At 43.7% G+C, this 27,237-nt stretch overlaps 1 protein-coding gene, 1 long non-coding RNA gene and 1 pseudogene across 9 annotated transcripts in view; 2 read left to right on the top strand and 1 right to left on the bottom strand.

Moving 5' to 3' along the window:
• The window catches only part of Dclk2 (doublecortin like kinase 2), a 121,794-nt gene that overhangs the window by 24,370 nt on the left and 70,187 nt on the right, over nt 1–27,237 (bottom strand). For 4 of the 8 annotated variants that reach the window (XR_005879488.1, XM_040752562.1, XM_040752557.1 and 1 more), the window contains exons 3-9: nt 22,128–22,230; nt 19,069–19,170; nt 18,134–18,181; nt 14,429–14,523; nt 5,659–5,734; nt 4,827–4,935; nt 3,421–3,478 (exon numbers count right to left, since the gene is read on the bottom strand). Coding sequence is in view for 7 of the 8 variants with exons in the window: in XM_040752562.1 (XP_040608496.1) it covers nt 3,421–3,478; nt 4,827–4,935; nt 5,659–5,734; nt 14,429–14,523; nt 18,134–18,181; nt 19,069–19,170; nt 22,128–22,230 (591 nt within the window). In the remaining variant the exon portion in view is untranslated. The remainder of the gene's footprint in view (nt 1–3,420; nt 3,479–4,826; nt 4,936–5,658; nt 5,735–14,428; nt 14,524–18,133; nt 18,182–19,068; nt 19,171–22,127; nt 22,231–27,237) is intronic. The other 4 variants (XM_040752560.1, XM_040752564.1, XM_040752558.1 and 1 more) reach the window with 3 other exon arrangements.
• LOC101835396 lies at nt 6,155–7,442 on the top strand (annotated as a pseudogene).
• Nucleotides 16,861–22,226, top strand: LOC110339677. The gene is made up of 4 exons (XR_002381698.2): nt 16,861–17,074; nt 19,571–19,718; nt 21,178–21,251; nt 22,096–22,226. It is a non-coding gene; the product is annotated as an uncharacterized LOC110339677 (long non-coding RNA).

Here is a 27,237-nt window from a genome sequence, read left to right as displayed (position 1 = left end):
TGTGAGTTCAAGGTCAGCCTGGTCTACAGAGTGAGTTCTCTAAAGCTACACAGAGAAACCCTGTCTCAAAAAAAAAAAAGTTGGAATTTTTAAAAAGTAAAATGGCAGCTGTAAAATGGAGCTACTATTTCACCGAAAAGACAGGAACAAGCAGTAGTGTCGTACCTTCACTGGAGGTGAAGGTCACACCAGGCTTTATACAAGGAGAAAAGGGCTAGGAAGGCTTTTTCCATCCACTCTGGCCCCCTGGCAGGTTATGCTTTCATCACTGCCTGCCAAAATCATGGCACAGTTCAGGAGCAGCTCAAATGTTTCTTCTGGATCTGTATGGCGTGCGTGCGTGCGTGCGTGCGTGAGTACACAGCAGCCGTGTGCATGTCTCAGCACTCATGCAGGGGTCAGAGAACAACTCCAGGTATCATCCCCTTCAGTCTCCACCTTGTTTGAGAAAAGGTCTCCTGGCTGTCTTTCTGCTCTGTATGCCAGGCTAGCTGGCCCACCAACTTCCAGAGAGTCTCTTGTCTCTGCTCCCATCTTCCTTTAAGAACCCGGGGAATACGGATGCATGGGCTACATGACCTGTCTTATACATACGGGTTCTGGGCACTGAACTTTGGACCTCAGGCTGCACAGGAAGCACTTTAACCCTCTGAGCCATCTCCCCACGCTCCACAAACACTTCACTCCTAGGCATCCTCAGGGATACCAATTCCTCTCCCACAAGCATTCCCCCAGCTCACAGCATACTCAGGATCGGCAGTTAACTCCTGTGGTGAGTTACCTACTCCCAGCATCGTGTCTTACACAGAGCACACACACCAAAATTCAGAACCTAATAAGGTTCGTGTATTTAGAAGAAGAAACAGAAGACAAGAGTGAATATTTCCCTAGATTCCTATTACACGAAGAATTAGCAGCTGAAACACAGAGGTGCATGGCAGACTGGCCAAGGTAGAGGTTGTTCCCAAACTCAAGTCAGGACTCCGCCTCTGCCGCTCTGTGGGGAGCTAGTTAACCCGAATCTCGGCTTCCTCCTCTGCACAGCTGGTGCAGGTGTCCTGAGTCACGACTGTGCAAAGTCTCTACATCCCCAAGCTGGCAGTTATTTTCAACACACTAGTTTTCCGTATAAAACCCACAAAGCAGAGGTGAGTAATGTTCCCCATAACAGTGGCTAGATGGTCCCCTAAGATTTTGTAAACAAATTATGCTATTTTTACCTGGAAATGTAATTTCACAGCAGAAAAAAACAATCTGCAACATCAAGTTTTAAGTTATAATTTTATCGAGTGTTGATATGGAATTTATTGGTCAAATATGCAAAATGTAAAAATGTAGAGACGCATAAGATTGTGAACTGCAAAAACAGGACCACATTCGGTAACAAGGAGACACAAATCCAAATGTTTGAAGTGGCCTCTCCCCTCGTGTGTAGGCAGTCAGTGTGTATCACATTAAATTCTCACATGCAATCATCTTTAACTATGAAAATAGCTACTTACGCTTAACCTCATCCTTAATATTTGTGAAGGAAATGTAATAGTCATATAGAACATGGCCCATTTCATGACACAGTGTACTTAGATCATCTCAAAGATGGAAAGACTAACAGTTAAATGTAGAGAAACAGTTATTACATTTGAGAATTAGTAATACCACTAGAAGCATAAACAAAGAAGACTGACTTAGGCAAGATGTCTTTGGCATGTGTGCACGCGCACACACACACACACAAACACACACAACACAACCATGCATGTACACACAACACATACATGTACACACACACTTCACAAAACAACACACACACAACACAGCATACGTACATACACACACAAAGAAAATAGCATTTAAAAACGTTTAAAGAATATGCAAGATCACTTAAGCTCAGACAGACATAAACATGCCGAAAAGTGCCATCTCGCCACCTTTGCTTTCCTGACAATTACAAGAGAAAATAATAACTGACACATTTGCCTCCTAGGGAGAAGGTTTTCCTAGAAAATCCTTAACACTATTTTAAATGTTCTGTTAAAGTCACATGGTTTCATAAATGCCCACTAAAAATTACTTGTTCGTTTTTAGCAATTTCACAGTGAAAGCCAGTACTATCGAATCACCTACGAGTCCTCTGGCATGCTGGCAGGGTTGACACATGGCGCTTTGGATGTGCTTTCTATGCCTGATCCCACCAACCACTGCCGCAGCCTTGTGTTGCACACAACATCAGTTGTGACATACACACTATGAGTCACCATATTTAAACGGAAAACACACAGAGACACAGGAGGCTTAAACATTGTGTGTGTCCAGGGTCACAATGCAGGAGGTAAAGGGAGGATTGACGATGTACTCTGATGCTACAGTGACTTTCCAACAGAGTTACAATGCAGTTCAAATATGCAACACTAAAGTTTCTAGTAGTCACACTGAAAGACACGGCAAATAGGAAAAATTAACCTGAAAATGTAACATCCATTATATCTCAAGTCTTCAAAATCCAGTGTGCACTTGGAGCCTACAGTTTACTTTGGACTCCTATCATCCGAGTGCTTCAGCCATGTGCAGGCAGCAGCGCCACCTAGTGTTACATTGCTGCTCCACAGCCTTCTCCTGTAGCATCTGCCACCACAGGGGATCACCACAATCTCTGTGTCTGTCTCTTTACTGTCCCCTAGCAGCCCATCATCGGTTGACCCTTTCCACCCAGGTCGAGAGTAAGACAGACAGGAATGTGTCACTGTGCTGAAGAATTCACTTCATGGTATTTCTGCCTCAGTCACTGTTCCAAGCATCCTGCCCGGGGGATATCTATGCCGCCAACACCTCAGAACACAGATGGACAAGGCCGGATCATTTCCTGGCCCTGATGATAATAAGGAAGCTAAATTTCCTCTAGCAAAGAGCATGAGCAGGTTTGCAGTAGCTGCCTCCTAAGACTAGAAGTGTCCAAGCGCGGGGCTCCTTGGGTCTTACAGAAACCCATGAATGTATAGCCTATGGCTGGGCCCCTGGGCATCACCTGGGAGCCAAAGCAAGCAGGCCACCTGGTGTGCTGAGTAGTGGCACCTTTTGTCTCTGGAGCAGGAACCTTATTTTCTGCCAGCTTCCTGAAGCTAGAAGGCCAGCTCTTAGCATGGAAATAAGTAACTAACATTTAATGGCCCTCAGTTCTAGCCTTTTAGATGTTGCTAAATTTAAGACTAGGAATCTCCCAGGAAAGAGAGTTTTACGTTTTCCTATAATTATAACCAAGATCAATAAATTTACCATCTTGGAGTTGAAAGTCGCTAGAAGACAGGGGAATGAAAACTATCACTTCCCTTTCTGTTGCTGGTAGTCCATCTCCAGCAACAAAGGTCCCCGCTGGAACCCACAAATTACTTCTTTCTTTCTGTGTGGCAAGTGTGCATACTGTACCTTTCCACAGCATTTGGCTTTGTCTATAATCTTTAACGCAAACTCTTTTCCAGTAGACCTAGGAATAACCAGAGAAGACTTAAAATCAGAATAAACTTCCTTCCCAAATTCCTCTACAGCACCCACACTTCTGTCCCTCAGACACAGTGTGGAGAGGGGTCACAGGAGGAAGGAACTCCCAAAACAGAAAAGAAAAGAACAAAGTCAGGCTAATTAAATCTTTTACATTATTAACTCATATAGACGTGTTTGAATTCTATTGTACCAACATAAGAAAAAAAAGACCACTTTCTTTACTTAGATCTCAAGTCAGGTCTCTAAAGAAAAGTGGATCAGATTAACGGAAAAATAAACAACCTGATTCTATAGGAAAACTGCAAAGTCCTTGTACTTTTAGTATCTGTTTTTCCTCAATGCCTTCGGCAAGGCCAGGGCCTTCATCATTTCCACCTTATAGCCCCTGCCTGGCACTAAAGAAATCACTTATTGGACACAAAAATCTTAATCCAATGCTGTTTAATTTTTACTCACTGTTAGCATAGTAGAATTTAAACAGGTCAAAAAATACTCAAATGAAAACAGTTCAATAGAGACCATCAGAGCATTCTTAGAAATCATTCAGAATACATGTGTTCTCTCATCTGTAGGTCTTTCTGCCAAAGTGCATTAGAATACAGGGATGAGGCCCAGTCTGGAAAAGTAATGAATGTATAAATCTCTCCCCTCATGTTATAAACCACATTTCTAACACGTCCTTAGAAGTTACATTTTAGATGCCTCATTGTTTTCTTGGGGAGCAGTCTGTATGCCAGAGCTCTGTAAAAAGACTTCAAAAACAGGGGGTATCACACATAGCAATATATAAAAGGCAGTGAACCCTCACTGGAGATGCAACAGAATGGACAAGCTATAATTATCAGTACATTCTAGAAAACCTGCCACAACTATAAAAATCATCCATTCAGAGTAGGCACGACAGTGTTCTAGAAACACAAGACTTTCGTGTTGTTTTAAAAGGTCAAGAACAAGCAGAATCCATTTCTTCTGATCCCACAGTCACGCTCGTTTGTCCAGAGCTGTGGGCCTAGTTCAGCGCTGCTGTGAAAGTCCAATGAAAAAACACAGCGCACTGAGCAGAGCCTGACGTGGGTCTTACAGAAGCGTTTCTTGTTTTATCCAGGCTGGTGGATGAGCTCTGATAAGCCCTTTGGACCACATGCACACAAAATGTTATGTATGTAACTAAAATAAACTGCTTGTGGCCATGCCAAAGGGCTAGTCCTCAGGACAGATTCTTTTAGGAAAGGGGAAAGAGACACTTCCCAGAAAGGCCCTCCTTTCAGTGACTTAAGAACAAACTCCAGAGGGAGAAACGTATCTGTGGGTGAACAAGTCATCCCCCTCACCTGTCCATACACTCTTTAACTACCGCGAAGTTGCCATCTCCAATGACCTTCCCGATTCTGTATTTCTCCAGAAGAGTGAATGACTCAGAGCACCTGTTTCCATTCACACCTGCAACCAAGGATAAACGCAAAGGAAACATCAGCATTTCATACTGACTTCTGCGTACTTGGAAAATAATGAAATGCAATGCAATTATTTATAGGTCTATAGCGAAACTAAAGAAAACCCCTCAGCATATTTCCTAAATAGAATGCCTGAATCACCAGTTTCCTTTTGACCTTGCTGGTTAGAATCAGAAACCCACAAAAAAATCAATAAGCCTAACAAATCCCGAAGGGTCAGCTAGGAGGATGGATCCCATCTGAGGAATGCTCTGGAGCTTCCTCCTTGTTCTATAAAGAAAGTTCTATCAAAGTAACTGTGTTGGGGCTAATTTCTGGCTCAAAGCCTTCTGAAAAAAGGGTTCCCAGGGCTCTGAGTTAAGATCAGACCACTTAACACCATGTGTCCTGTTGTCCAGATAAAGCAGAACACGCTTGTGTTCGTCTAACTGAAAAATATCTAGGGATTGTGAGCACATAACCAACCAGTAAGAGCACAGACAGGAAGCCCAGTTCTCAGAGCTGAGACAGGAATAATGTAGTCTATGGCAGAAAGACTACACGCCCTTGAGTGACCCCACTCTCAACACCTCACTAACGCTAGCTGGGCTGTCAGGTGACGTATCACATCCCTAGTTAGGAAGAAATGTGGCACAGGTGGGATTCAGATGGCCACCAGGTTCAGATGGATGACTTCCTTTATGAAAATATTGATTGGCTTGAGAAGCACCTTCAGGACTCACGCAGCAGTCAAGCTCAGCTCCACCGTTCACATTGGATGAAGATCCGCCTTGAGTAGAAATCTGCTTAAGAAGAAAATAACCATTGCTTATTAGGATACATTTACAAACCACTAGCTCCCTAGTCCTTATGTGACAGACAATATTTATATAGTGTCAAATGACTGAATCAGGAAACGACACAGAACTTCCTTCTCCTTTTTGCCTTTATACAACATAACACACTAATACATTTATTTCACAGATGCAACCTCAATTCAGATTTAATATCACAAAAATTCACACTGTACTACTTTTTAAGATAAACTGTGCTACTTTTGACTTCAACAAATAAGCATGCTTCAGAGCGGACAGAGTGAGGAGGCCGCGTCTGGCTCCCGCTCTAAAGCCGTTACAGTACATTGAGCTCCACAGAGACAGTGCCGGGCAAGCATGAGCTGGACAGGCTCTGGGCAACTTTGCCTCGCAGACGAAAATCAAGTAAACATGGGCAAAGGCGATCCTAAGAAGCCGAGAGGCCAAACGTCCTCACAAGCAGTCTTTGTGCAAGCTTGCCAGGAGGAACCCAAGAAGCAGCACCCGGATGCTTCTGTCAGCTTCTCAGAGATCTCCAAGTGCTCAGAAAGGTGGGAGACCATGTCTCCTAGAGAAAAGGGGAATCTGAAGACATGGCAAAGGCCGACAAGGCTGTTATGAAAGAGAAATGAAAACCTACACCCCCCCCAAAGGGAGACCAAAAACAAGCTCAAGGACCCCAATGCACCCAAGAGGCCTCCTTCGGCTTTCTTCTTGTTCTGTTCCGAGTATCGCCCAAAAATCAAAGGGGAACACCCTGGCTTGCCCATCGGTGATGCTGCAGAGGGCAGGAGAGATGCGGGACTGCACTGCCGCAGACGACAGACAGCCCGAGGAAGGAAGGCTGCCTCGCCAAAGGAGAAGCACGGAAAGCATATTGCTGCTTACAGAGCTCAGGGAAACCCGATGCAGGGCAACTAGAAAACAACTAGAAAAAAAGGAAGAGAAGAGGAGGAGGAGGAGGAGGAAGAGGACGAGGAAGAGGCAGAAGAAGATGAAGACAAAGATGAAGATGAAGATGATGATGAATTAGTTGGTCTAGCACAGGTTTTTTGTGTGTGTGTGTGTGTGTCTATAAAGCATTAAACCCCCCTGTACACAACTCATTCCTGTTAAGGAAGAAAAATTGAAATGTAAGTCTGTGTAAGATTTGTTTTTAAACTGTATGGTATCTTTTTTGTATAGGTAACATGCTACCAAATGTGTCTTTAGATAGCCCGGTCCTGGTGGTGTTTTCAGTAGCCACTGACCTTGCCTGGTAAAGTGTGGGGCTGTACAGTGACATGGAAATTTAAAGTGGTTCTTGCTGGTGCACAGCACAAGTTAGTGATACATGGGACGGTAGGTTTTTTTTTGTTTGTTTTTTATTTTTGTTTGTTTGTTTTGGTTTTTTCCATCTTCAGTTGTCTCTGATGCAGCAGCTTATACGAAGATAATTGATCTGTTAACTGAATACCACTCTGTAATTTCAAAAAAAAAACTACATCTGTTTTGTTGACATTCTGAATACTTTTAGTAAATACAATTTTTATTAGGAAAAAAATAAAGCATGCTTGATGACATCACAGCTAAACAGCTACCAAAATTAGTGCAAATGTAAGTCTTGGCCCCACAGAGAGTTCTAATAGTTCTAGACTAAATGTCCAGCCAGCTCTTCATCCAATCACTTTACTTCCAAACAATAAAACAATTGGTGAACAATCAGATTTTCAGTGTATCTTTTTGTCTTGTCCTATTTTATTTATATTTTGGCAATGAACTTGGAAGTGGCTCCGGAATTGATAGCACTGTACAAGAAAACATCTAAAAGCTGGGATGTTTAAAAGCAAATTTCGAGAGGAGACTAAGGAGGCTTACAAAAAAAAAGTATTTCATTCCCTACAACCACCATCCGGGTCAGATCCGCCCCCAGGTTCACCTGGTCTCTTGCACGTTTCATGTAACCCAACTCCACAAGCTACCATCAGAGACATTCAAGGGACCTAAGACCCCAGTGGGCCTTTCTTCCAAAGAAAATCAGCCAGGTCTTCAGCTTGACATCCGGGCTATCTCCACCTCCCAGCCAGCATATTTCCCACCACGGCTCCTCATGAGTGAGTTTTATACTTACATTAACTCAAATGATTTTCTTTATTAGTTACTTAAACTCCCCAAGTCTAAATTTCTGCTCTTGAAAGGCAAAGCAGCAGTACCCAGCTTGAACTTTAGAGAGCAGACGATGGTTCACCCCTGTAAAACCACTGAGCAAAGTCACTGCCATGGCACAGTAATTCAACCTCAGTTAGGAGTGCTTCCCCCTTGAGTGCCTAACACAGAGCTACAATTCTGTAACTTGTTCAGTCATTCATTCCAAGCTGATTCCTCCTCTAATAAAATCTTTTCCAGATTGAAAATGGCCAAAGAAACAAAAGATCCAACTTAAGCTAATATTAGCCAGTCTGGTTCTGTTTGTGACAGGGCTCTTGCTGTGTAGCTCATGTTCATCTTGGACTCAAGAGGCCCTGTGTAAGCCTCCTGAGTGCTGGGACTACAAATACATGCATTGCCATTCCCAATACCCCAACCCTTAGTGGAATAAAAATAAAAAGAATGAAATTTTTCTACAAAGTTAAATCTCAAAGATAAATGAAAAAGAGCCCTGGTAATTACTCCCAGAACTCGGAACAAACAGACTGCAGGCTGGGCCACCAAATTATACTGGGTGACAGGAACAGGGATCTGTCTACCCACACATCTACATCTTATTGCCCAGAATGAGGCGGCTCACACCTGGCTGGTTCAGGTCTGGACACCTGCCATCTATCTCCAGTGCTCGAACTCAGGACACAGGCCCCCACACAACCTGAGTCATTAGGGCCAGGCTTGGCCCTCTAGGCCTACTTGCTCAGGTTTCCTACAAGCAGGTAACAGTCACCCAAAACCCTTTCTTGTCTCAATGTTCTCACTGACTCCCTAAGAAGCTCCCTGGGGAGAGCAAGGGCTGGAACAGGCTCATTGACCTCCATGCTCACTTTCAAGCACTGCAGGGTTTACCCACTGACTTCCTGTGAACCTCTGTAACCTCCCCACTATTTATTTTGAGTAAAGTCCCTCTCCTTTCCTATCCCAATTCCTTGTGCAGGCGAATAATTATAAGCCGGCTTTGTACTGTGATTCCAGGGTGACAAGAAGCATGGAAAGGAAGCAGGAACTAGAACAGGTGGTGGGAGCCGTTCTCTAGCAAACGGAAACCAGTGAGTGTGAAGACTCTGCACCTGTGGAGGCAGAGGACACCCAACAGAGGCTTCAGGGTTAGCCACAGTTTTAGCAAACGACACAACACTTTAACTCTTGAAATGACATTTCTTAAAGTGCTAAAACTTTCAAAAACCCCTGTACTGAGTTAATAGGAGTGACTTATCCAATATATTCCTCTACTTGAAAATAAGGCTTTCATTAAAAAAAAGTCATGAAAAAAGTAATATTAAAGGGGATAATGTAACTGTAACACAGATGAACAGAGTTTAAGACATGAGAAATAATACAGTACTGAAACTTTTCCTTTCTTTTCTCACTGTTGTTCAGTCAGATCTACAGCAATCACGTGTGCTGTTTAAAAGCATGCAAGATGAAAAGACATGACCATTGGTAATGCTGACCATGACTGGCAATTCTATTAGGAGACACACGATGATAATAGTTAGAACACTCAGGGCTGACGGCCTGAGGTGAAGGTCAGGAGAGGGAGTCAGTGGCTTTGCTCCCTAAGCCATAACTTCAGCTCACGACTAAATTTGCTTGACTTCCCCACCATGAAGCCTGGCTCTCTAGGGCCATAAAAATTGGCTTTTCATTGGCATTTCAGGCCCAGAAATTGAATAGGAAACACTATCGTTAAATAGAATGTATAATATTCACTGTGGCCCAGAGACATACAGAGTGTTTAAAACACAGGAAACTGAAATGACTATAAAAATTCTATTTCTTTGCAAATATGTTTTTGCATTTCCCTGTCCCTACTAAGAGAACTGCCCACTTACTCATGGCACTTGAGATACGTAGCTGGCTAATGATGATAAACGGAATCCACTGTGTATGTAAATAAGAAGCAAGGCAGTGGATAGCTTGATAGCTATGTGGAATCTGTTGTCTTGAACCCTTCCATTCCTAAGCACACCTCCACAGACCATGTGGTCAGCCAAAATCAGCTAGAACTTCATCACAGCAGTGATCCAACTCTCCAAGTAAGGTTTAGGACATTAGAGACTGGAGGTATCATAGGCCTCTTGTTAAAAATGTCGACATGCTTTCGCTGTGAACTTCATAATCTCTAGGGTGTGGTGATTGGTCAGTGCGGCAACCTCTGAGTCCAATGCCACACAGTTACCACTAACGTACTAGCATGAAAAGCCACCTGGGTCCCATGCTCATGAGCAAGGGGGTACTGAAAATGAACACATTTAAATAAAGTTCCTACAGTGGTTCTAACTGGTACACAGTGGTTTGCATGGTGACCACCTCATCTATCCTAATGGGCTGCAGCCGAGAAGGCTGAACTCTCCCCAAATTCACCAAAATAACCGAGTAACCACCATGTACAAACAGCATCTGGTATTCAATGCCATGATTTATTTTGCTAGGGCACCAAGTCTTCAAAACTACTTAATCTGCCTCTTTGTTTCTGTTTCTGTCTAACAAAATCAATTATGTTCAAAGATGAAGTCACCACATAGTGTTTCTGGGGAAATGAAAAGAGCCTCAGAGTGGCCAGTTCCCTAGTTCTGAAAATTATTAACTTAGTTTTAAATACACCAGAGAAGCCAAAGCTCCAGGGAGAGCAGAGCTGTCTAAGGTCAGCAGCTACTGTGGATTTACATTTCACAGCTTTCAAAAGAAGGTTCCAAGTTCAGGGGGTCAGAGAGTTACATTCTAGCTCTGCCAATCAGGTTAGATACAGCCAGCGCTTTCATCACACCTCACAAATTGGGGGAACCTTTCACCACCAGCAGACCCAGGAGACATCAGCAGATAAAACATCAGTACATCAGACAGTCTATAATCGCAAGACGTTGGGAATGTTCCACATGGACTTTGTTCTTCCTCCTTTCAACCAACAAGAATGCCCACAGCGGGGGGGGGCTCCCAGGCACATCTCTCTGCATCAAAACTCAGCCATTTCAGATGCGTACCCTGACTCTGAAGTTATGACCGCCTTGAAAGTGTTCAGTTTGGACAGATGATGAATTAAAGTTCAGGGAAATGTTTTCTTCATCTATCTGGCAGTCGATGACATATTTAGTATTCTTTATTGCCTATGTGCACTCCTGCCCCAAATGCTGTGATGTAATCCTGCAGAAGGCAGCTGCCAGCTACATCCTAGGGACTCCAAGGTGCCCTGCCAGAGGAAAGCGATCACAGGCTGAGAGGTCAAGGACAAAAACAGGAAGGTGGGGATTAGGAGAAACAATATCAGAGGTGGAGAAAAAGATCGCAGGGAACAGGATGGTTCCGAGCAAATGTCAGGAAAGAGAGCGGTCGAGCTGATGAGGAGTGACCCTCAAGCAGGAATACGGACAGGAAGTCTGGGGAGATCAGAGTGGAAATGTGCTGGGTGGCTGGCAGGAAGACTCCAAAAAGGACCCAAAGAGCCTCCTCCCAGGCGGAACTGGCTGACCCATGTGACTCCTGAGACACTGGGAATAGAAGGTCTGGCTCCTCAAGCTAGGTCACAGAAACAAGAGCTGTATAGCATCCTTCTCCTGTCTGAACCATGCAAGGGCAGACAGAAGTCGACCTGTAAACCCGCTTGCCCAAGGACAGATAACTTCCTGGAACGCTGGGGACTGTTGTTTAGGAAATATAACAAGCCTGTGTTTTCACTGCCATAAACAAGGTTGGTTGCCCCAACTGCACAGGATGTGCTTGATCACTAGTAGGCGGGGAGGTACATAGATAGGAAGTATGTCAGGACGAGTGCTTGCCCCCTATTGGAAGTAGATAGGAAGGTCTGTAGCCTTGTGGGTTCTGCCCTTGCAAGCACCTGGCTAACCTAATTCAGCACCAGTATGGGAACCTGGGAATCATCAGTATGGACTTGGCTAGTGTCCCCATCTTCCCGGCCAGTACTAAATAAAGCTTGCTTTAATTGGACAATTGTGGATTTGGTCTCTCTCCTGGAAATGCCTCTTCTTTAGGTAACATCACTGTAAGCAGATCCCTTGTCTTTCAAGTACTTCTGGGTCATGAAGCAGGCAATGGGGCTGGGTGATCATAAACTGAAACTTCAAGAGTAGTGAACTAAAATGAACCTTTTCACTCTAACTGGTCATCCTAAAGGTTTTGTTATAATAATAAGAGGTTGGCTAACACAAAGCACTTGCCATTGTCCTGACACTTTTCAGTTTTGGGTCTGAAAATTTTTAATTCAGTAGCTACCATTCTATTATTTTAGACTCTGTACTCTGCAGAAATTATTCCCAATCTGAAGATTATTTTGCTTCCTCTACATGACCTTCTGTGACTGCATGTGAATGCAGCAGTTACACTCTGTATGGATGCTAAGAAGACTACACGCAGTTTTGTATCTGAAAACATTCAGCTGATTAAGAAGACTACACACAGTTTTGTATCTGAAAGCATTCAGCTGATTAATGGTTTTATTTCATATAAGCTTTTTATTTTTTATTTTTGACAAACTGGCAATTGAGAAGTCAATCATAGTATAAACTGGCCTCAGCCAATTTAATACTTCAGAAAAATACCATTAAATGTAAAGATTTATTAGTTTATTTTTAATGTGTATGAATGTTTCTTGTATGTGACTACTGTCAAAAGAATCCAGAAAGAGGGTGTCATATCTCATGGAACTGGAGTTACAAACAGTTGTGAGCTGCCAGGAGGGTGCTGGGAACCAAACCTGGGTCCTCTGTAAGAGCAGCAAGTGCTCTAGGCTGCCGAGTCTTCTCTCCTGTCCCTAAAATATTTTTAATTACATCTTTTTAGTGTGTGTGTGTGTGTGTGTGTGTGTGTGTGTGTGTGTGCATATGTTTGCATGCATAAGTCAGAATACAACACGGAGGAGTCAATTATCTTCTGCTATGGGACTTCCAGTGATCAAACTCAGGCCATCTGGTTATCAAGCTTCACTTACTAAATTTTCTGGATTTCTTTCTCCTTCCTTCCTTCCTTCCTTCCTTCCTTCCTTCCTTCCTTCCTTCCTTCCTTCCTTCCTTCCTTCCTTCCTTCCTTCAAGATTGGGTCTTATTCTGTAGCCCCAGATTGCCTGGAAATCACCATGCAAACCAGACTAGCCTTGACCTTGAGCAATCCTCCTACCTCTGCTCCTGCATGTGGAGATTAAAAACTGGAGCCACCACCCTGGCTAGTTTTAGTAAGTCCAGAAATGAGGAGTAGACACAGCTATGCATTATCCCTAAATACTATCAGTCTCATCCGGCACCTCACTGAGGTTCATAACCAAGCAAGCACAAACCAAGGCAATCTGAATTATTCTCTTTTTGTTCTCACGTCCTTCTCAGGGTAGGGCAAGCTGAGCTTACACTCAGGTAGACAATGCTGCCCACTTTGGGAAGTTGAGAAACAGACCTCAGGCATCTGTTCAAGGTATCGGGGTTCTAGACTCGGCAGGTTTTCATTCCTTATTCACTCAGCCATGGCAAGCAGCCCCTGCCATTCATTATAACAATCAAAAAGTTTCTTCAACATCCCTAAAGAAAACTTTTTTTGAGGTATTTACGCAACCATTTTCAGAGGCTGTATTCTTGGTACTAGTATATCTGATATAGCTTAACACAAAGGGAAGGAAAGGCAATTTACTGATACATACATGACTTTGTACAAACTTTAGTATTTATAAAGCACTTTACCACATAAACAATTTGATTGTGTCAGTAAATATTCAGTGTTTAACACCAATTATTTACTGCTGATTTACAAGGCATACTTTATAAATTTAAAGAACTAGGATTTGCTAAATCAAATGAAACTTGTCAAAATTTTGTATTTTTCAGCTTTTTGCATTTCTTTTTACTTTTGTGTTTTCTTCTCTTGGTTTTTTCTTTTTTTGTTGTTTTTGTTTGTTTGTTTTTCCAGACAGGGTTTCTCTGTTGTGTAGCCTTTGCTGTCCTGGAACTCACCCTGTAGACCAGGCTGGCTTCAAACTCACAGACATCCGCCTGCCTCTGCCTCCTGAGTGCTGGGATTAAAGGCATGTGTCATCCCCCCCACGGGTCCCCCAATTCTTTATATTTTTTAACATCATAGTTAATGCCTATTTATTTCTAAGTTCCTCACCAAAATGTACATGTTTTTCTTGTGCTATCTTCTTGCAGGTATAAATGTTATACTGATATTTCTCCCAAGTTGTAGACTTCAGTAAAGTCAGATTACGTTAGTCGTATTAAAATCACAACTCCAAAGAGTCTTTTAAAATGAATTACAGTATTCCCATGCTTTGCTGTTGCAACCCATCTACAATAATTAGAATAGCACTTACATTCACCCCATTTCGTTCAACCTATGACAACCCTGTGTTCTCACAGGACGTCAACACATGTGGGGGGAGTTAAGGAGGCCAGCTAATGATGACAGGATCCAGCTCAGGCTTTTCAAGCCCACAAAGAGACCTAACTGCTAAATACACAAATAACAGACTCACATAAACATGCCACATCTCTTCCTTCATACCTTCAGTCCTCTGAAACTTCCTGGGCTGGTTGGAGAGGAACTGGAGGACTTGGTGGACTTAGGAGTGGAAAGCTGGCTGCTGGGCGTTCCATTAACTGACCGGGAAACAACAAAGGAGACAGTCATCAAAACTCCAAACAACCAGATTGTGAAAACACTAAGCACATGCATAAAATGGTTCCCATGAAGCTTTGCTTCATTTAAAACCCAAAGCAGGTGACAAATCAGCAAAAAGCAACAGCAATGTATCTTACTGCATTCCAGACAAAGTCAGACAAGGAGTGAAATTAGAATTGTTCGCAATAATAGTGCCCCAACAATGATATAAACAAATATAGAAGACAATCATGGAATCACGGGTATGAGCAAGAGACCCCGTCCACACAACCTGCCTTCCAGAAAACAAAGACGAATGCCTGGCTATTGTGCTTGTGATGGTCTGTGACGAGGCCACCACAAACAGCCACTGTCCATCTTTATCTTGGCATTTACTAATGTGAGTCACCGAGACGTGTGCAATCCAAATACGCAAGTGCAAATGTGGGGAGGGGCTGTGCGCCTGCGTTCATGTGTGCCTGCGTCCATGTGCGCCTGCGTCCATGTGCGCCTGCCTTACTCCCATTCCGCTCCTCGTGCTAAGAACTGAGCTAAGCTTTTCACACACGCTAGGCACACGCTCCGCCACTGACCTACAACCCTGACCTTAAGTATGTTCTCTGTGTGCCTTTGGAGGCTGTCCTGGCACTCGCTCTGTAGACCAGGCTGGCTTCAAACTCAGAGATCTGCCTGCCTCTACCTCCTGAGTGCTGGGATTAGAGGTGTGCGCCACCGCTGCCCAGCTCTTTAGGTATATTCTTAATGGAAAGTGAAAGCAACTATTTCTTCTCATAATATTATTTGACTGAAAGTCATTAAAAGATAAATTATTCAAATGCTTCTTAATATAGGCCAGTTATTTCTAATACTTCCATTTTCTTCACAGTTTAACTTCCTCATTCTTTAGCAAATGCTGGAAGTTTTCTATATAGCACCTTCTACAGCGCCATATGCTGCTTTGGCAGGAAGCTTGAACTGGAGTGTATGCTGAGCAGACAATGGCTAATCCCTTTGGTAGGGGGGAGGTTAGTCACGATTCTAGCCTGCAGAGTGCCAGCCAACCATCTCAGTACCCTTCGTGAACACACCAATCCCATCATCTAGATCCAATTCTACAGGGATCTCATAAAGCTGGTGCTTAACACCTGGGATTAGTCGTTTGTTCTCCTCTTAAAAGCACTTGTAGTCCCTCTTACTTCAGAAGTCAGCCTCAAAGGCCTCTGCCCAAAGCAGATGAAAGCTGCTGCTCATCTTTTACGAAAAACAGAATGAAATTCACTTTTTTTTTATAAACATAGAAGGCAGACAGCATTATTTTAGATCACCCAAATTAAGTGTAGAAAGTCAAATTTGAAGGCACAGGAGACTCAAAAGGGAGTGCCAGTTCCTGAATGGAGGCGGAGATCGTGGACCGAGGAGCATATCATCTATGAGCAGGGATGGCTGTGTTTACGAAGCCATTTTGCCTATCATATTGTATTTTACAATCAGTAGATATTGATCTTTTCAATATTTTTAATTTCCCAAACTTTTAATTTTCCTAATTCTAAATCGCTTGGTTATCTAGATGTTGTGTGTGTGTCTGTGTGTCTGTGTATTTGTGTCTGTTGACTGTATAGTCACAAGTGCATATAACAGAGGCCAGAAGAGGGCATCAGGTGTCCTTACCCATCACTCTCTGCCTACTCTTTCAAGGTGGGGTCTCTTCCTGAACCCATGGTTTGTGTTTTTGTTGCTGCTGGAAGCCAGCAAACCCCATTGACCCTGCCTCCACATCAGAACTGGGAATACAGGCATCCACAGAGCACTTGGCTGTGGTGTCAGTGCCAAGATCTCATGGCTGGTCCTCAGCCACCTCTCCAGTCCCTAAAAGTAGTCTTTATCAGACTCAGAGTTAGATTGACTAAATGTTATCTGCTTTACTGTGTATTTCAACATACTATTTAGCTACTTACACCAAGTTTTGTTGGCAGACCAGATTCAGAAACTGCTCTCAAAAGCAGCACTTTGTGTCCTAATATTGACATGAACAATTATTATGTTTATAAAGTTACTGACTAATCCCAGCTAATGCCTCAAGTCTTTGTTGTTATTAGCGCTGCTGCTGCTGCTGCTGCTATTTAAAGACAGGGCTGCTGCATTGCCCAGGTTCACGTCAAATCTGCCTTAGCCTTCTGAACAGCTAGCTGGACTACAAGTGCCATCGCGGCAAAGCCTCTGTACAAGCAAGCACTTCTGCTTCTGGTGCTGTGGCTTGTAACAATACTCTCCGCCCCTTGTTGCCGCAGACGAGGAAATAACACTATTGGTAACAGAAGCACGATTTGGAGCCTCGGGGCAGTGCCAGCAGAGGCAGAGGCTTTCCGCTTCCTGCAGTGCTAACATGATTCCTTCCAGGGGCCTCGCTCATTTGCCTTCCGAGCAGATATAGCTTTCCAGTCTCACAGCTTCCACCGGGGAGTCTGAGGCTGGCACTACCCAAATATGGATTCAGCTGAAGATTCCACATACTGAAATGCTAGTCCTCAACCAGCTATTAAGCATTGCAAGGTCAGATTTTTTAAAAATGTTATCATTTAAGTATTCACTGGGCTTTGTCATGGAGCAGTAGATGGTCTGAGACAAATGTAGCCATGAAGTGTTATTAGTTCAGTAAGTTTCCTCTTCAGACCTCAGGGGACAATGCTGAATTAATCATCCCTGACTCTTGGGTCACTTTATTTCATCATTCTCCTGATGTGACAAACATCTATAAACCTGTCACCTGAAACAAAGGCTAGGAATCATTCAGCCAGAAGACTGTATCCAAACACATTTACGTTCCATTAGCGTTTCCAGTTTTAAGACAATCTAAAGTAAGGTCAATGGCAGAGAGACACCTTTGGTTAAAAAACCCAGTGTCAACTGTCACATATTTAGAAAGCCTGAGTGTAGAGCGCTGTATGAAAATAATTGCTTCCCAACTAAAAGATGCAGTGTTGGCTGCCTCCTTTTATGTGCAGAAAACACTCCTTATCCCAGTTGGGCACAGCCATCATGAAGTACTTTGAATTAGGTTTTAAATTATTCCTAAACTTTTAACACAAGTATGGGCAAAGTGTGAGGCTGGAAATTCATTCCATATCTTTACTGCTAACAAACTTTTATTCTCGCTTCTGAGACAGGGTTTCTCTGTATAACAGTTCTGGCTGTACTGGAACTTGCTCTGTAGACCAGGCTGGCCTTGAACTCACAGAGATCCGCCTGCCTCTGCCTCCCGAGTGCTGGGATTAAAGGCATGCACCAGCTCAGCTAACAAACTTCAGCTTTTTGGTCACAGAGCATTTTCTACAGCTCACTGGAACACAGCTGTCCTGGAGGAGGCTGCCTCCCCCTGGATCACTGTGCTTCAACTACAGATGGCTCTCAGCGATCTCCTCAGGTCGAGCGGTTCTATAGCGAAGCAGGGAGGCTGACGTGGCTTGTGCATTGGAAAACGTTGCAAATGGCACAGATGTCCACAGGGGAAGGCCAGATACATTCATGGAAATGGAGCAAAAGAAACAGAAATGCAGCAAAAGACAAACAAAAACCCAGCGGGGTGACAAAGTTGTAAGGATCCTGGCTCACCTGGGGACTTGGCTGAAGAATAGGCACTGGAGTGGCCAGCCCTCTTTACTGTACACACGCACATGCACAGAGCAGGGGAGACAGTAAGGACAGTGGTTATTCAGCAGGTCTACACCACAGTAACACAGCTGCCCTAGAGGAGGGAGGCGGGGCTGCAGTGTGAGAGCAGAGAGAGTCTGACCACTCTGATGTCACCACAGCTTGTTGGGGACCACTCTGCTTGTTTCAAAGAAAAAGGCTCAGCTCACTCCAAGGGGCAGCAGGCCAGGCAGTAATAAGAATACTGCCTGTAAAAAACAAATGTTTTTACTCTAAAATCACTTCCTTAACAATAAATTAAATGAGCAAAATTATTTGTAGTTACTATCAATTCATAAAATCAACTTATTGAGGTATGATTTGAGGGTTTTTAATGTTAAAAAATATCAAAGCAGTGTAAATTTGGACAGATTTGTAGGATTTGGATCTGAAAATTACAGGACTTAAGTAAATAATTCTTTCTGAGAATAATCATTGCTACTATTAATAACTGTTTGATGAAGGAAAAGACTACGGACGTTTTCAAGTAAATATATTTCTGTGTAGAACTGTATGTAAGTAATTCTAGGAAGATAAATATCCACAATTATGAAGCATAGAACTCAAAATACAGTATACAGTGCCCAAAATGTGATATACGTTTATGCGCACACCAGAGGAAGACTAGACAGTGCGGCTATCTGCAAGAGAATGTGCCAGAACCAAGTGCAAGGATTCCCTGGAAGACTTAACCCTTTGGAAGACAGATCTAAGGCTTTTGTTTTAGAATCTCCACTGTCTTTCATTGCTCTAGACCACGGACGCACACAGCTGGCAAAAGCTGGTAAGTACACAACATGTGAGAAAACTAAAGAGAGCACTCCCCTCTAAGACCATCCACTGCTTTCTCTTAGTACCTGAAGCTGGTGACTTGCTGCGGCGAGAGGGTCCTGGGCTTTTGGATCCAGAATACTTAGCAGCTGAGACTCGGGAATAAGATGACTTCAGAACACGGCATTCTGTAAAGAACAAAAACGCATTTGCAAATAAAGCAGATTTCAGCACTGACCAAAGGCATGCCACATTCGTGACTAGTGTATGTGCGTACATGCTCATGTGAAATCATGAATGCAAGAAGTCAAACCAGCGGCTTCCTCAGTCACCATGCTGAGATAAGCTCTGTCACTGAACTCGGGGATTCTGCTAGGCCGGTGGGCCAGAGAACTCCAGGAATCCTCCGGTCTTGGCACTAGACTTACAGACACATGGGCCACCATGCATGACTTTTTGTGGGGGAGGGGGTTGGAGATTTGAACTCGGTCCTCACATTTGTATGTCTAGTACCTTACCAAGGCAACTCTCCAGCCCCATTGCTATTACCTGACAATCTTTTTCCCATCCCACCTTTTATTTTTCCAGGGCTATGAGTTAAATGCTGAACTTGGTGAGCTGCCAGCCCCTGAGCTCCATAAATTCAATGCTTCCAAAAAGTACATGTCATGTTTACATCTCCAGTTAGACAACACATCTGACATGCATATCACTGCTTGCTTGGACTGCGTTCTTAGTAAGTACAGAAACTATACTGTCCTCGGTGGATGTATGTATCATTCACAGATAAGCCACACATCTATCTGTGTGTAGCTTCTTCATAGGCAGCATAGACTGCAATTGTATTGTCCTCTTCGAGTCCTTGATCATCTTACATCAGAAGGACTTGAAACTCTAACTTATGGTCTCTTTACTGTCTAGTGGCCCATCTCTCCAAAGCATGGAGGAGTCAAAATGAGAAAACTTTAGCTTTAAACAACAACATTGACCTTTCCATAAACCGCCAAACAAGACAGCATTTGGAGAACCAGAACAAATTACAGCTACAATCACCGCTTCAGAGTAATTAACATCACAGGTTTTGCAGTCAGGCAGGCTTGGGATGAGTCATGGCTTGGCATTTGCTTGCTAGAGGGAAGACCTTGCTTAAGTTCCAAGTCTCCCTATTTCCCCCCTAACACATCAGTGTAAGAATAAAATGTGCTTCACAGGCTTGGTTGTAAGGGATAAATTAAAAAAAAATATTCTATCTGTCATTTGCTTCAAAATACTTCAATTTATACAAGAAGGTTAAAAAGTGAGTTAGTTTTAATCTAGCCCCTAAGGTGACAATAAGTATACAAATCTGAAGAATACTCACCAGGGGAGCCTAGTTAGCATCTGAAAGACTCTAAGCAAACCTAAAACAAACGGGGGGGGGGAAGCAGTTCCAGATTCTGCTAAACCATTAGCATTGTAGATTATGTTCCATCCTGTCTCAAAAGTGTGATGTGTAGACTGTTAAAACATTGTCGAGAAACTGGCCCTCTAATGAGCCTCCAAATAGACTCCAATATCCCAAAACTTCAGAACTATACCCAGGTTTAAGAATCAGGAGAAAATTTTGTGCCGACCAAGATTACGTTAGCAGAAGTCTATGCATTTTGAATGTTTTGTTTTAAAGACAAGGTTTCACTCTGTGGCCTTGGCTGACCTGGAACTCATCATGTAAACCTCAACTCACAGAGTTCTGCTTGTATCTACCTCCTGAGTGCTGGTATTAGAATCACCCACCACCACAACAGGCTTTCTTTCATTCCTTTCTTTTTTTGGGGGGTAGGGATCAAACTCATGCTTCTTTTGATTTTTGTCATTGTTTTAATGCATCTTTAATGTGTGATGCTCTCGGAAGCCTAAGCTGGAGCTCTTAAGATGACAACACAATCAAACAACTGAGGTTTACAACAGAACAAAAACCCCTCTGTACCCTCATAAAATGTTGTGGTAGAATTCAATCTGAGATTTGCTCTCACTGTAACACCTCACCATGTAATGATGGCGCTACAACACTGATAATAACAAAAGTAACAAGACACGCTGGGATCCGCTAGCTGTAGGTGCGTATTAATTCACTTAACCTTCGCAAAAACGTACAAAATGGCCATTACACTCCCATTTTTTTTAAGACTTTGACATTGCTTTATTTTTTCCTACAGGATTCCATAGAGTCACTGTCATCCCATTACAACAGGAAGTAATTCTTAAAAGACAACGTGACGGTCAGACTCAGGTATGTCTATCAGAAAATTTAAAGGGTATGGCTGGGAGGGAAATATAGGTAGATTAATATATATCCTCATGAACTATTTTTTATCACTCTCATTTTTAAAGAGGTTAAATAACTAGAAATTGAGAGAGGGGGAACAATCAATAGTGCTACGTTTTTTTCCCTATTTATTAGAGGCTATCAAGGGCCATTATCAACAACAACAAAAGCCAAATGATCCAAGTAGCTCTGATAAATTTACTATCCACAAAGCAACAGTTGTCCTTCCTATGCACATATAGTATCTTAACAATCATTTATTGTTATTGCTATCATTAGCCCCACCTACAGTGACCATTCTACAAGGCTGACTTCACAGATTAGAACTTCATTTGTTGTGGAGAGTTAGTGAGAAGGATGTAGAACCAGGGCTAAATTATCTAGTCTACCTGAGCCGCCTAATAACTACTTACTACACCAGTATCATGTGAAATTATTGAAATAAGAGTCAAAAACTACATTAATAGATAAAAATCAATAAATAGGCATTTTTCATCCTACCCATGAGATAATTTTTATAAATATATAAACTATTTTTTTTAAGTTTCACACAAAACTGATATAAAAAGAGATCTCAGATAATTACCATGGACGGTTTACTGGTTATCCTTCAATATATATATTTTCAGGGAGAAGGTCTCACTGTGTCACCAAGGCTGGCCTAGAGTCCTCCTAGAGTCAAGTGATCCTTCTGCCTCAGCCTCCTGAGTAGCTGGAACTACAGCTGACACCACCCATGCTTGGTCATCTTTGCCCAGGATACCTATGTTCTCAACATGCATGTCACTAAACTGAGCCTTCTTTTCAGGAGCAACAAAGATGGCCAATGAATTGCCTCACCGCTATGATCCAGGACAAAGTCATCTTGGGCATAACGATATTTTTCAGGTCCACAAGCAATAAAAACATCATCATCACCAAAAAAGTCTTGCAGACAAGTAACCTGAAAAAAAAATCCAAGAAATTAGAAACATTAGAATGCCATGAAAGTCAGCAAAATTAAACGCAATCTCAATGTTCGCCCACAGCACTGTGCTAGAACCTGATCACTACGCCGTGCAGTACCCAGAGACGTTTTTCACAGAGTGCTTTCACACCCTCCGACTTCAGCGCAACAGAATGAAGGCTTCTGCTGACACCAGCACACCTGTCAAACAAATGAAGGTTCTCCCAGAATCCCTTGGCAGAGGGTAGCAAAGCTGGGTTTGACATTTAGTGTCCTCTTCTGGCACCTCCACCTTCCACCCGGGCTGTGACGTCTCTGCACCTCAGCATAGCACCCTGGGCTAACTTCTCTGCACCTCAGCATAGCACCCTGGGCTGTTTCCCGGGTTAATATGTAGAAACTGCTTAGAGCAGTGCCTGCTATACCACGCGCTCCGTGTTTACACTCATGCAGCTCATCACCATCATCAAGTCTGGGGAAGACTGGCCATGACACCAGTGAGACTAAGGCTTCAAGATCTTCCTGGGCCTGTATCCAATTTCTTCAGTTTTCTGGAACTGGAGTTACAGACAGCTGTGAGCAGCCATGTGGGTGCTGGGAATTGAACCCAGGGCTTCTGGAAGAGCAGCCAGTGTTCTTAACCACTGAGCCATCTCTTCAGCCCTCTCCCCTTTTTTTGTTTCTCTGTTGTTTATTCAAGGCAGGGTTTCTCTGTGTATCCCTGGATGTGCTGAAACTTAGTTCTGTAGACCAGGCTGGCCTCGAACTCACAGAGATTTGCCTGCCTCTGCCTCCCGAGTGCTGGGATTAAAGGCGTGCACTGCCGCCGCAGCCACCGCAGCCACCACAGCCACCACCACCACCCAGCACATCTTCAGTTTTCTACAAGCTCTCTCCTCTATATTCAACATCTTCAGATCCTAGAAAGCCTGGTCCATGCCAGCAAAACATCTATCTTCAGCCCACAGATCACCATCAGCCATCTCCAGCACTTTGAAATAGACAAGCCTTACTTTCATTACATTTAAAAAGGAACTGCATAAAAATTTCTTATGAAAATTGCTTCATTTCCAAAATAATGTGTTTTGTTTTTTGTTTGTTTGTTTTTTAGTTACTCTACTACTTGGAAGCTCTCTACAATCTCAGTAATACCTCGTATCTCCATAGTCACTTTTCAGCTTTACATTGAAAACAATGTGTCTCCACAGAAAATACAGTGAACTAAATATAACGAATGACTTGGGTTACACTAGTTAAGTAATACAAATGTTATACCGCTTTGCAACATCAGAAGGCTGGTGGCACAGACAGGTAGTGTAGCAGGCATGGGTACTGCCCATTCCTTCCAATTACGAAGCAAGATCCAGCTTCCGTATTGAACTTAAACCTTCCCAGACCAGTGTTTCTCCTGCCAACACTGTCTCTCCTGGCCATCTCAGGGGTATGGCACGTTCTCTTTTTATCCACACGACTTCTGGGAGTCATGCCTCGTGGCTGGTTCTGCTTCCCACACACAGCAGGTCCTCCTTCACCCCCACGGGTTCTCAAGTGTTCCACTTCCACACGGTCCACACACGCCTTGCCTCTGCTCGGCACTGCCGCTGTTCTGACACTGGCTATCTGACCTCCAGTGTCCCCGCATCACAACCCCAGGGCAAGCACACCACTTTCCACTCTCATTACAAACTAGTGTCATTTCACCTGATCTTCCAACCCTGTCTCTGACATACCCTCTGTTCAAGTCTCAGCCATGACACTGTGTTCCCACCAACAGAGTAACTGTGGTTTGTGTTGGTTTTCCGTTATTAAGATATGAGTCATATACTGTACTAGTTAGGTTCCCATTGCTGTGAAAAAAAAAACACTCTCCAAAACCAACTCAGGGAGAGAAGGGTTTGTTTCATCTTACAGCCAGTCTGTAGTCGTCATGAAGGGAAGTCAGGACAGGGACTGAAGCAGAACCATGGAGGAGTGCTGCTTACTGGCTAGCTCAGCCTGCTGTCCTATACAATCAGGATCACCAGCCCAGGGGCAGCAATGCCCACAGTGGGTTAGGCCCCGCCACACCCATCATTAATCAAGAAAATGTCCCACATACTTGCCTACAGGCCAAACTCATGGAGGCATTTTCTCACCCGAGGGACCCCCTCTCAGATGACTCTGGCTTGTGACACAGTGGTGAAATATTACCAGCACATATAATATACAGTCATCCATTTAGTACACGATTCAGTATCATCTAACACTCAGAACTGTAGAGCTGTCACCACAACCAGAAAGGAACTCCTCATCCCATCAGCAGTCACTCCCAATGGCCTCTCCCCATTACCTGGTACCCACACTCCGCCTGATGTCTATGGCTTCATAGACCCCAGACATCTTTTAAATTTTGCTTTATTTTTATTTCGTATGTATGTGTGTTTTGCCTGCTTATACATTTGTGCAATCACATGCATGCCTGGTGTCCACGGAGGCCAGAAGAAGTCGTCAAATCCCCTGGAACTGGAGTTACAGATGGTTGTGAGCTGCCATGTGGATGCTGGAAATTGAACCTGTGTCTTCTGGAAGAGCAGCAGAGCTCTTCAATGCTGAGCTGTCTCTCCAGCACCTTCCAGACAATTCATATACATTGTATCACATGGTACAAAGCAGTTTGTGATTGACCTTTTACTTGGCTATTTAAGGTTCCTCCAGGCTGTATGTAGCAAATGTTAATTTTTTCTATGGTCCTGTAACACTGTCTTGTACAGAAGCACTCTGTGTACCGCCTGATGGACATTCAGTGTTTCCAGCTCAGGGTTGGCTTTCATCACCAGCTTTTCTTATGTGGTACCCCAGGCCTTTTATTGTTTGTATACATGCCTGTATCTGTGTAGGGGTGTGCGTACTGAGTGTGAGTGCCTGCAGAGCCAGAAGAGGATGTCTCATCCCATGGAGCTAGAGTTTCATGCAGTTATGGGCCACGTGATGTAAGTGCTGGGAATCAAAGGCAGATCCTCTACGAGAGCAATAATCACTCTTGGCCGCCCAGCCATCTCTCCAGCCCCTCAGAGAACTTTCTGACCAACTTTTAGTAGCGTAGTCTGCAAGGGACCAAGGATGTGTCTTATCCATTATCCCAGAGGGCTCAGTACAGACTATGGCATTGCTGGGTGTTTAACAGGTTTTCTGATCAACTGAAGCCTGGTCCTATTGGGACTGAGTATCAGACAAGAACAGCTTCTCTGGATGAGCTTGATTTAAAATGTACACTGTGTATCAATTAGAAAACAAAAAGGATACTATGAAGTATGGTGAGCTGAAGACTATTGCCAAAGCAAGAGATGAGGATTATCTATTCAAAGGGGTCAGGAGTGAGGTAGAACGAAGGATCGATCACACAGGACAGGAGAAATCAAGAAACGCTGAGGCCTTTGACTTATGGAACAGAAATCATATAGTTTCCATTAGCTCAGACAGTGAAAAGTGCAAAAGGAGTTTAGTGGCAGACAGGATGATCCAAAATTCAGATTTGGAACATAAACTATGAAATGCCTATCAAACAATCAAGTAGAGGTGCTGATCAGAAAGTAGAGTATATGCAAATCTAAACTTCAGGAGAGAGGCCAAGGTCCAAGGATGAACGCCTGATTCACCAGTACAGATGGTACTGACCTCCAAACTCTTGCTCAAGCCCAGTAGTTTACGCACATGAGGAGGAGGTCAAGGCTCACCAACAAGCTAAGTCCAGGAAGAAGCTACAAAACCAGGAGAGAAATCAAGATTGTTACAATGTGTTGGAAACCAAGTCAAGAAAGTGTTTCAAGGGGCCTTGATGTTAGTCACTGACAGGCCATGTAAGATGAAGATTGAAAACTAACACAACTCGGTGGCTGGAGAAATGGCCCAGTGGTTAGATGCACTGGCCACTGTTCCAGAGGCCCTGGGTTCAAGAGCCAGCACCCACGTGGATAACTCCCAGGGCCTCAGCGGGCACCAGGTGCACGAGGGCTGCACCGATGTGCATGCAGACAAAACACATGTGCACCTAAAGACAACTGAAAAAAGAAAAGTTAGGTAGCTCAGGTTAGCCGCATGAGTATCTATCGCTGGGGTGGCAACAAAGGGGATCTTGGTGTGTGGTTAAAGAGGGTGGGAGGGTCGGGCAGGAAGACAACACTCCCCAAGAGCTCCGACCAAATTAGAGAAGAGTGTGCCACGGAGTCTAGATCAAGGGTCAAGAGAGCGTTGTTTTCCGATGAGGAAACAGCAGCAGGCTACCAGTGCCTTTGAAGAGACCCCGGAGCCATTAGGCTATGGGAAAGAAAAGGAAAACCACAGGGTCATGTTGTTTCATGAGAGAGAATGGAGTCACTGGGCAGAGAAGATGAGACCCTGTCAGTCTTTCACAGGGAAGGGCGAGAGGGGACCAGCAGCTGGTAGACACCTAACTGCATGGTCAGTAGATTTCCTTTATTCTTGCTAGTTTGTTTTACATCTGGGGGCAGAGGTTTCCTTAAGGTTTTTCTCAGTGAGGGAGGAAACAGGCAGGATGTGGCAGGTGTGAGATCCAGAAGGCTAAGCCTGAAATCTGGGCTCCTGGGGGGGAGGGGGATGGGAGAGAGAGAGAGAGAGAGAGAGAGAGAGAGACAGGCAGACAGACAGACAGACAGACAGACAGAGACAGAGAGACAGACAGAGAGAGGGAGGGAGGAAGAGAGAGGGAGGGAGGGAGGAAGGGGAGAGGGAGAGAGGGAGGGAGGGAGGGGGGAGGGGGAGGGAGAGGGGGAGGGAGGGAGAGAATATGCCTGCTCGACAACACTAAAGTCACACTGGGGAAAGTGAGGCAGGCACAGGAGAAATTCTCAATTGTGAAACTAGAAAGACTTTTCAGCCTGCAGGGCATTTTAGAAAAACTAAAACCTCTTTTTCCACCTTTTGTGGCAGAATTAGCATTTCAAGGGCTTATATCTCCCTAGAAGTGGAAGAAAAAAAATGCTATGAACACAGACGATAAAAACAAGA

Source organism: Mesocricetus auratus, unplaced genomic scaffold, assembly GCF_017639785.1.
Source record: "Mesocricetus auratus isolate SY011 unplaced genomic scaffold, BCM_Maur_2.0 Super-Scaffold_100009, whole genome shotgun sequence".
Taxonomy (NCBI): Eukaryota; Metazoa; Chordata; class Mammalia; order Rodentia; family Cricetidae; genus Mesocricetus; species Mesocricetus auratus.
Note: the sequence above shows the minus strand (reverse complement) of the source record. Positions and strands in the feature narration are given on the sequence as shown.